Genomic DNA, 11,162 nt, shown 5'->3' with positions numbered 1-11,162 from the left:
GACTCTTCAAGGTGTGGGCCATTTAGCCATGTAAGGCAAAAGGGACTTCCCTAGCCCTATTCATTAATATTGACCCTGTGTGACCTAAACGTCACTCCCCCTATGAATCGCCAAAAAAAACCGATGACGTCATGGTATTGTGTACGCGTGAAATGCTCTAAACTATACGCCAATTGGTCTATTTTCACGAATGGAACGACCCAGCTGATTGGAACTGTCAATCGTATTATGTAAATCACTGTAAGTGGGCCAGTTTACCTTTATTCCAAACTGATATACGCACGCGTGGGTGAGTGGTCGTCTGTTTTGTTCCGGTTTCTGACTTATTCTCATTCACGAAACTTAACCAAACCGACGAAGTCGCTGTTAATTGTATTTTGAAAAAACCTACGAGATTTTCAAAGGTAAGAACACGAAAGAAGAACAGACGTCTCCTGTTTTATTTGGTGACCTTGCGTACTTATACATGACTTTGCGCTGAGTATTGCGTTAATAGGTCAATGTCTAGGTACTGCAAATCGGTAGCAGCCTGACCAGTCCATCGACGAAAACTGATCGTCAATTTATTCTAATATCTTTCGTATTTATCCCTATACTTACGAAAGGTTATCGTTTCTCGGCTGCAGGAAGGGACCTGAATAGCCGTTTCTTGTATAGAAAATGAGTTCTATGTTGCCGTTTACTCCGCCCATCGTCAAACGACTACTCGGTTGGAAGAAGGGCGAAGCCGACGACAAGTGGACTGAGAAAGCAGTTAAAAGTTTGGTCAAGCGATTGAAGAAGACTGGTACACTAGACGAACTTGAGAAATCTATTTCGAACCAGGACGCCAATACCAAGTGTGTTACTATCCCAAGGTAAGGATACATCATTTTTATTTTTGTTTGTGTTTGTGTTTGATGTTGACAATAATGTTTATCTTAGACTGGACGATGGCTACTTCGCCCCTGGTGATCATCACGTTCAATCTGCGATCACTCGTGTGTATATTTACTTACAAGTCTTGTGTTGTTATCCATGTGAACATCAATTTTATACCAACAGCTTTTTTTATAATTCAATTGTTTGATCGCTACTGCAAATTTGTCCAAGTCGTTATTTCTGACCAATATTACACATATCAATATTTTGAAGCACACGTGAGTGCCAGATCGTACATGTGTATGTAATTTATGTAAACAGAACACTGGCGGCGTGTGATGAACACAGTGATGGGTACCGAGGGCAATGATGCCATTGTAAATTTACGGGACATTGATGTTGTCTAGGTTACGAGGGTTAAATTCAATATCACATTCATAAAGTGTAAAGGAACAAATATAAGATTTGCCCAATCTGAAGACTAAAGAAGTTTTGTAAGTGGTCTTATCATTTATGCAGTGATGCATAAAATCTCGTCCTGTGGTTTTCGACCATCACACAAACAATTGCAATATATGTCTAGGTACTAGTAATAGTATTGATCTAGGACAACAAATAATTTGTGTACAATAGAAACAGTTATACAAGTTGAATAGGGATACTTGATATGCCACATGCAGTAGAATTATGTCAGTTATTTTAGTAGTGTCATCAAATATTGTACTTGTATGTTTGGTGAAGGGATTACTTTATGTTGGTACTGTCATAAACTGACTGCCATGCTGCTGACATGAAATGGGGACTTCCCCCAATCAACACTAATTACATATGAATGTTACAGTTAGTACCCCTTCTAAACTTACCCTGGATACAGCTCTGGAAATATGCGCTCCGATTCTGACACGTCTTCATCCCACTCTGTTATGGTTCCTCCTATAAGGAAAACACAAGACTGTGCACAAATTTTTGGTATAAATCAAAACCACCCATACCCTAGATGCAGTACTGCAGTGGTTTCGCTACATCCCTCTCGGCCCACCGCTACAAAGCTATCATGTGTAAGCTCGTATCAGATATGTGTTCAGGATCCTGAACACATTCAAACTGTTTTGTAGACAATATCCCTCGCCTTTTTGAATGTCAAGCATATCCTATGTCTTAGTCTATAAATGTGTCGCTCTTGATCAAATATTCCTCAATGTATTTTCAAGTGGAAATCGTACTATATTCTCCACGCTACAGCTAAATTTTCAAATTCGGTGGACATGTTGATTAATACTGCGCATGCTCCAAGTACTAGAACAATGTCGCAATGGTTGCTGAGAAGGACTCTGAGAGTATTTATTGCTGTTTTGAACAGAAAATGAACAGAATCAAGTACTTGTACATGTACGTAGTGAATTTCGCAATTGCAACGATAACTGAAGCTAAGGAATTGACTATTTTTATGAGAAAACCATGAAAATAATTGCCGAGAGATTTTAGATTGGCCTTGTTCAATAATAGAATTGTAGCTTTGTTTTTCTTTGCCAGAAATAAAAAAGTAAAAACGAAAAATGTTGAGTCACACAAAATAAAATATAAAGAAGACTAAGAAGGTATTGTGAATAAAAACAAAGTTACAATTGTTGCAGCCACCCATACCCTAGTCTGGCAGCAAGACTACCCATACCCTAGTCTGGCATCGAGACTATCCACACCCTAGTCTGGCATCGAGACTAACCATACCCTAGTCTGGCAGCAAGACTACCCATACCCTAGTCTGGCAGCAAGACTACCCATACCCTAGTCTGGCAGCAAGACTACCCATACCCTAGTCTGGCAGCAAGACTACCCATACCCTAGTGTGGCAGCGAGACTACCCATACCCTAGTCTGGCAGCGAGACTACCCATACCCTAGTCTGGCATCGAGACTACCCATACCCTAGTCTGGCAGCGAGACTACCCATACTCTAGTCTGGCAGCGAGACTACCCATACCCTAGTCTGGCAGCGAGACTATCCATACCCTAGTCTGGCAGCAAGACTACCCATATCCTAGTGTGGCAGCAAGACTACCCATATCCTAGTCTGGCAGCGAGACTACCCATACCCTAGTCTGGCAGCGAGACTACCCATACCCTAGTCTGGCAGCGAGACTACCCATACTCTAGTCTGGCATCGAGACTACCCATACCCTAGTCTGGCAGCGAGGCTATCCATACCCTAGTCTGGCAGCGAGACTACCCATATCTTAGTCTGGCAGCAAGATTGTCCATACCCTAGTCTGGCAGCGAGGGCAGTGTACTATTAGGTACATATGCATGTCAATTTGTGATTGCATATCACAGACAAGAAGTGTTACAATCCAAACAGGGATCAACGGCTCCCAAACAGCGGGAACTGTCATCTATGATGGCTTGTTTATAGTGAAATTTGAATGGAAAATGATATTACAAAGATAACAACAGTGATGGGTAGGTAAGTGACTAAAGATTCAAAAAATGTATGCAAATATCCCTAGCAACAAGACCATTTCCATAGCAACAGCCAAATGCCGATGAGCCATTGGTGCTATTTTACCTTCCGTAAGGAAGGTTATATATTAGGGATGAAAATTCTGTGTGTGTGTGTGTGTGTGTGTTTCTATTAAAGTGTATGTAAATAGGTTTCTAAAATTTCCAACTTTTTGCCTGAGGTGATTAAAGATTTGTATGACATTTTTGACAAAAGTATGATATTAATAGTGAAAATTTTTTTGGAAATCTGCGATGAGCATTTTGCTTCGAGAGCCTTCGGAAAATTGCGTCACTGTCGGAACATGATCGTGGCGTCCATTTTTTTTCTTCCGTAAGCAAGAGATGTACTTAGTGGGTGGAAGTCGAAATTTTGAAGACGTATTTTGTAGGGTAATGGCAAGACTTGATTGGGTTTTGGTAAAAATCCCGTGAATATTAATGAGCAATTTACGTAATGCATGCTTTAAATTCATTATACCTTGGTACACACATTTGCGATACCAAAGCGCACATGTCCTGAAAGTATTACTAATGTAGCTTTTAGTTTTATTAAGTTATTGGCATATTTTTGTAGGCCACTAAAAAGGAAAAAATGGTTTCTCGTCAGGAAATGTTGTCTAAAGTGGTGCGACTGCACTTATTAGTCCCCGCCGGACGAAGTCCGGGACGGGGACTTATGGATTGGGTTCCGTCTGTGGAGCTGTCCGTGTGTCCATCCGTCCGGAGCCGTTTCTTGGAGATGCCTGGACCGATTTTTTTCAAACTTGGTACAGGGACAACATACAATGGCATACATATGCATGTCAATTTGTTTCATGATACGATCCAATATGGCCACCTGGCAGCCATTTTGTTTGCAAATTTTCCCTGTCTAAAGCCATAACTCAGACATGCTTGAACAGATCTCATTCAAAGTTGGTATTAGGACAGTGTTTTATGACATACATGTGTATATTCATTGTTGTCATGATACGATCCAATATGGCCGCCTAGCAGCCATTTTGTTTGTGAATTTTCCATGTCCAAAGCCATAACTCAGACATGCTTGAACAGATCTCATTCAAAGTTGGTATTAGGACAGTGTTCTATGACATACATGTGCATATCCATTTGTTGTCATGATACGATCCAATATGGCCACCTAGCAGCCATTTTGTTTGCGATTTTTCCATGTCCAAAGCTATAACTCAGACATGCTTGAACAGATCTCATTCAAAGTTGGTATTAGGACAGTGTTCTATGACATACATGTGCATATCCATTTTCATCGTGATACGATCCAATATGCCTGCCTGTCAGCCATTTTGTTTGCGAATTTTCCATGTCCAAAGCCATAACTCAGACATGCTTGAACAGATCTCATTCAAAGTTGGTATTAGGACAGTGTTCTATGACATACATGTGCATATCCATTTGTTGTCATGATACGATCCAATATGGCCGCCTAGCAGCCATTTTGTTTGCGATTTTTCCATGTCCAAAGCCATAACTCAGACATGCTTGAACAGATCTCATTCAAAGTTGGTATTAGGACAGTGTTCTATGACATACATGTGCATATCCATTTTCATCGTGATACGATCCAATATGGCCGCCTAGCAGCCATTTTGTTTGTGAATTTTCCATGTCCAAAGCCATAACTCAGACATGCTTGAACATATCTCATTCAAAGTTGGTATTAGGACAGTGTTCTATGACATACATGTGCATATCCATTTGTTGTCATGATACGATCCAATATGGCCGCCTAGCAGCCATTTTGTTTGCGATTTTTCCATGTCCAAAGCCATAACTCAGACATGCTTGAACATATCTCATTCAAAGTTGGTATTAGGACAGTGTTCTATGACATACATGTGCATATCCATTTTCATCGTGATACGATCCAATATGCCTGCCTGTCAGCCATTTTGTTTGCGAATTTTCCATGTCCAAAGCCATAACTCAGACATGCTTGAACAGATCTCATTCAAAGTTGGTATTAGGACAGTGTTCTATGACATACATGTGCATATCCATTTTCTTCGTGATACGATCCCCCATACCCGACCCATCCTTTATTGTTGTAGGCATGTTCCCTGTCCAACAAGCAGACACAACATATCTAAATCTGTTTGATTTAGGTTCACAAGTGTTGTTGCGTGATCAGAGTAGTGATAATTCCTTAAAACCCAATCATAGCGGGGACTATGTCATTCTCAATGACTTGTTTTATTTTTACATTGTCAACAAATGTTAATCAATCTACTCATCATTGCAGTTACTGTTCTTTTTATTTAGTACTTTACAGCAAGTGTGTATGTGGGGCAGATGTCAGGCTAGTTCATGATTAGTTTTTCAGTTGTCTTCACTGGTGGCAATTAATGTAGAGAGAGTTACTTTTGTGTTTTCCCTTTCATCTGCAGACTGAATTGGCTTACGGAAGAAAAAAATAATGCAGGAAGGAGGGGGGTTACTTAAGTGATGAGGGGGGGGGGTGTACTTAAGTGATGGGCACTGACCTTTCGGCCTTTAAAACTCTTTCTACAGTGAGTGCTATGCTAGAACATTTTATAAAGTTTTACATTACATGTTGTGGTTGGCCAGGAGATCACTAACAGCAATGAGCAAATAGCAAATAACTTATTTCATACATTGTATGTTCTGTTGTATTCCAACAATTGTGTGTAGGAACGACAATCTCAAAACTTTGCCCGTACGGAAGGCATTCAGTTTAAATCTGGTTTAACCATGCCTTAACTTTGCCTGGTAGGGGGACGTCAATGCTTAATTGAGTCTACGCTGATTTTCTTACAAAAGATTTGGAAGTTCTAATCAGCTTGCTTCTTTTCAACATACAGAGGATGAGTTTCCAAACGTTTTCAATGATGTCTTAGTACTGCACAACTCTCAAAACTCACGAAAAACGATCATGAATGATAAGATGCTGCGTCCTGGTGTACTACATATTACCACACTGGCAACGATGACGTTTCTTTTGTTGGCTGTGATTACGAGTCCTCAATTGTTGATTTGAAAGTTATTTCACCAGATAAGAAACATAAATTACACTTTCAAAGAACATACTAGTATAAAGTTACGAGCTGGTACCACATAATGGGGATTTTTAATTGCGATAGCAACGTCTTCGTACTGACCCATATCGCCGCGCTGATGAATAACAAAGGCAAAACACGCTCATACGCTGGTACAGTAGTGCACATATGCACATCATGTTGTTCAGTGACATTCAGAATAATTACCAAATGGCAGCCATATTTGTGGTAAAAATTCACAGTTTGCACATTATATCTGAAAGCGTAATAAATAAGAGCTTATCTGAGTGCCTACACCTATGTTATCCATAAGGAGCTTTCATATGCGACCTTAAATTTTGACTCTGACCTATGTTCAGAGTGTCCATATATATATACCTATGACAGTGCATGACAGTGACTTTTACATCTCAGTGTGATGACAGTGACTTTTACCTCTCAGTGTGATGACAGTGACTTTTACCTCTCAGTGTGATGACAGTGACTTTTACCTCTCAGTGTGATGACAGTGACTTTTACCTCTCAGTGTGATGACAGTGACTTTTACCTCTCAGTGTGATGACAGTGACTTTTACATCTCAGTGTGGTGACAGTGACTTTTTTACATCTCAGAGAGGACATCAATTCACCTACAACAAAATCATCCCCACATTTGTTCCTCTCTTACTAGCCAGGGTTTTGTCACCTCTCACCTTGTAGTAACAATGCTTCTCATGGGCTTTACTAGACTGTTAACAGTCGTTCGTGCCTTTTTTGCAATGTTTCATCCAAAACAAAGTCGTCGCCTTGCTCCGTAGCACTGACTACTGACGCGTACTGATAATGATATGAACAGTGAGGGCCGGAGGCACAAGCTTGTGTCTAGGGCTTTAGGTCATTCATATTTTCCTCCTCTAAGCCAAGGCAATGTAGTTCACTTCTATAGCCAATGTTGACTTTGTGAAACTGACATTTAACACATTGAAAAGTTATTTGGTACATGATTGACTACTTCTTTTCAATTGTTTTGCCACTGTTGACACAAGAAAATTGTGGTTTCATTTAACATTGAGGGATAGTGTATACATTATATTTGAGAGTTGGTCCACAATGGAATGGCATTCCAGGAGAGTGACACAGTTCCTGAACTTCAGCATATGATGGTGTATATGGCGCAGTGTTAAAAGATTGGTGACATTTAATAGGGCAGAAAGTCAGGGTCTGAAGTAGCCCAGAGACTTGTTGCCTTGGTGAGGATTGTTGGATTTGAAAACCAACGACAAGTCCCTTGGTTAGGTTTGATGTAAACTATTGAAGTTGTAGGCTTTGTGTGTGAATAGTTTAGTTTCCATTTGTGTAATAGATTTCATTTGTACTACCATATGTTGTAAATGTGGTTGTCTAGATATAATATTCCTTAGTCTGTATGCTGTGGACAACTGTAAATGTCGTTGTCTAGATATAATATTCCTTAGTCTGTATGCCGTGGACAACTGTAAATGTGGTTGTCTAGATATAATATTCCTTAGTCTGTATGCCATGGACAACTGTAAATGTGGTTGTCTAGATATAATATTCCTTAGTCTGTATGCTGTGGACAACTGTAAATGTGGTTGTCTAGATATAATATTCCGTAGTCTGTATGCCGTGGACAACTTTAAATGTGATTGTCTAGATATAATATTCCTTAGTCTGTATGCTGTGGACAACTGTAAATGTGGTTGTCTAGATATAATATTCCGTAGTCTGTATGCCGTGGACAACTTTAAATGTGATTGTCTAGATATAATATTCCTTAGTCTGTATGCCATGGACAACTGTAAATGTGGTTGTCTAGATATAATATTCCTTAGTCTGTATGCCGTGGACAACTGTAAATGTGGTTGTCTAGATATAATATTCCTTAGTCTGTATGCCGTGGACAACTGTAAATGTGGTTGTCTAGATATAATATTCCTTAGTCTGTATGCCGTGGACAACTGTAAATGTGGTTGTCTAGATATAATATTCCTTAGTCTGTATGCCATGGACAACTGTAAATGTGGTTGTCTAGATATAATATTCCTTAGTCTGTATGCCGTGGACAACTGTAAATGTGGTTGTCTAGATATAATATTCCTTAGTCTGTATGCCGTGGACAACTGTAAATGTGGTTGTCTAGATATAATATTCCTTAGTCTGTATGCCATGGACAACTGTAAATGTGGTTGTCTAGATATAATATTCCTTAGTCTGTATGCCATGGACAACTGTAAATGTGGTTGTCTAGATATAATATTCCTTAGTCTTTATGCCATGGACAACTGTAAATGTGGTTGTCTAGATATAATATTCCTTAGTCTGTATGCCGTGGACAACTGTAAATGTGGTTGTCTTGATATAATATTCCGTAGTCTGTATGCCATGGACAACTGTAAATGTGGTTGTCTAGATATAATATTCCGTAGTCTGTATGCCGTGGACAACTGTAAATGTGGTTGTCTAGATATAATATTCCGTAGTCTGTATGCCGTGGACAACTGTAAATGTGGTTGTCTAGATATAATATTCCTTAGTCTGTATGCCGTGGACAACTGTAAATGTGGTTGTCTAGATATAATATTCCTTAGTCTGTATGCCGTGGACAACTGTAAATGTGGTTGTCTAGATATAATATTCCTTAGTCTGTATGCCGTGGACAACTGTAAATGTGGTTGTCTAGATATAATATTCCTTAGTCTGTATGCCGTGGACAACTGTAAATGTGGTTGTCTAGATATAATATTCCTTAGTCTGTATGCCTGGACAACTGTAAATGTGGTTGTCTAGATATAATATTCCGTAGTCTGTATGCCGTGGACAACTGTAAATGTGGTTGTCTAGATATAATATTCCTTAGTCTGTATGCCATGGACAACTGTAAATGTGGTTGTCTAGATATAATATTCCTTAGTCTGTATGCCGTGGACAACTGTAAATGTGGTTGTCTAGATATAATATTCCTTAGTCTGTATGCCATGGACAACTGTAAATGTGGTTGTCTAGATATAATATTCCTTAGTCTTTATGCCATGGACAACTGTAAATGTGGTTGTCTAGATATAATATTCTGTAGTCTGTATGCCGTGGACAACTGTAAATGTGGTTGTCTAGATATAATATTCCTTAGTCTTTATGCCATGGACAACTGTAAATGTGGTTGTCTAGATATAATATTCCTTAGTCTGTATGCCTGGACAACTGTAAATGTGGTTGTCTAGATATAATATTCCTTAGTCTGTATGCCTGGACAACTGTAAATGTGGTTGTCTAGATATAATATTCCTTAGTCTGTATGCCATGGACAACTGTAAATGTGGTTGTCTAGATATAATATTCCTTAGTCTGTATGCCTGGACAACTGTAAATGTGGTTGTCTAGATATAATATTCCTTAGTCTGTATGCCGTGGACAACTGTAAATGTGGTTGTCTAGATATAATATTCCTTAGTCTGTATGCCATGGACAACTGTAAATGTGGTTGTCTTGATATAATATTCCTTAGTCTGTATGCCGTGGACAACTGTAAATGTGGTTGTCTAGATATAATATTCCTTAGTCTGTATGCCGTGGACAACTGTAAATGTGGTTGTCTAGATATAATATTCCTTAGTCTGTATGCCGTGGACAACTGTAAATGTGGTTGTCTAGATATAATATTCCGTAGTCTGTATGCCGTGGACAACTGTAAATGTGGTTGTCTAGATATAATATTCCTTAGTCCGTATGCCGTGGACAACTGTAAATGTGATTGTCTAGATATAATATTCCTTAGTCTGTATGCCGTGGACAACTGTAAATGTGGTTGTCTAGATATAATATTCCTTAGTCTGTATGCCATGGACAACTGTAAATGTGGTTGTCTAGATATAATATTCCTTAGTCTGTATGCTGTGGACAACTGTAAATGTGGTTGTCTAGATATAATATTCCTTAGTCTGTATGCTGTGGACAACTGTAAATGTGGTTGTCTAGATATAATATTCCTTAGTCTGTATGCCTGGACAACTGTAAATGTGGTTGTCTAGATATAATATTCTGTAGTCTGTATGCCGTGGACAACTGTAAATGTGGTTGTCTAGATATAATATTCCTTAGTCTGTATGCCATGGACAACTGTAAATGTGGTTGTCTAGATATAATATTCCGTAGTCTGTATGCCGTGGACAACTGTAAATGTGGTTGTCTAGATATAATATTCCTTAGTCTGTATGCCGTGGACAACTGTAAATGTGGTTGTCTAGATATAATATTCCGTAGTCTGTATGCCGTGGACAACTGTAAATGTGGTTGTCTAGATATAATATTCCTTAGTCTGTATGCCGTGGACAACTGTAAATGTGGTTGTCTAGATATAATATTCCTTAGTCTGTATGCCGTGGACAACTGTAAATGTGGTTGTCTAGATATAATATTCCGTAGTCTGTATGCCGTGGACAACTGTAAATGTGGTTGTCTAGATATAATATTCCTTAGTCTGTATGCCATGGACAACTGTAAATGTGATTGTCTAGATATAATATTCCTTAGTCTGTATGCCGTGGACAACTGTAAATGTGGTTGTCTAGATATAATATTCCTTAGTCTGTATGCCATGGACAACTAATAATTTTGAGTCGTGGACACAGTGAATCTTTTCAACAGTGTTATTTCAGTGTAAAATGTAAACATAGTGTTACCATAGAAACTAATTGTAGGAGTGGGAGAAATTTACACAACAACGGATTCATGTACATGTAGTTGTGCAGAAATTGTTACAAAAGATCAGAAA

At 38.9% G+C, this 11,162-nt stretch overlaps 1 protein-coding gene across 1 annotated transcript in view; it reads left to right on the top strand.

Annotated features, from left to right (window-relative positions):
- Positions 1 to 414: 414 nt before the first annotated feature.
- LOC144447867 (mothers against decapentaplegic homolog 3-like) overlaps positions 415 to 11,162 on the top strand; it is a 121,666-nt gene continuing 110,918 nt past the window's right edge. The window contains exon 1 of the mRNA XM_078137984.1: positions 415 to 857. Within this exon, the coding sequence (XP_077994110.1) occupies positions 661 to 857 (197 nt within the window). The 5' untranslated portion in view covers positions 415 to 660. The remainder of the gene's footprint in view (positions 858 to 11,162) is intronic.

This window comes from Glandiceps talaboti, chromosome 16 (assembly GCF_964340395.1).
Source record: "Glandiceps talaboti chromosome 16, keGlaTala1.1, whole genome shotgun sequence".
Lineage (NCBI taxonomy): Eukaryota > Metazoa > Hemichordata > Enteropneusta > Spengelidae > Glandiceps > Glandiceps talaboti.
Note: the sequence above shows the minus strand (reverse complement) of the source record. Positions and strands in the feature narration are given on the sequence as shown.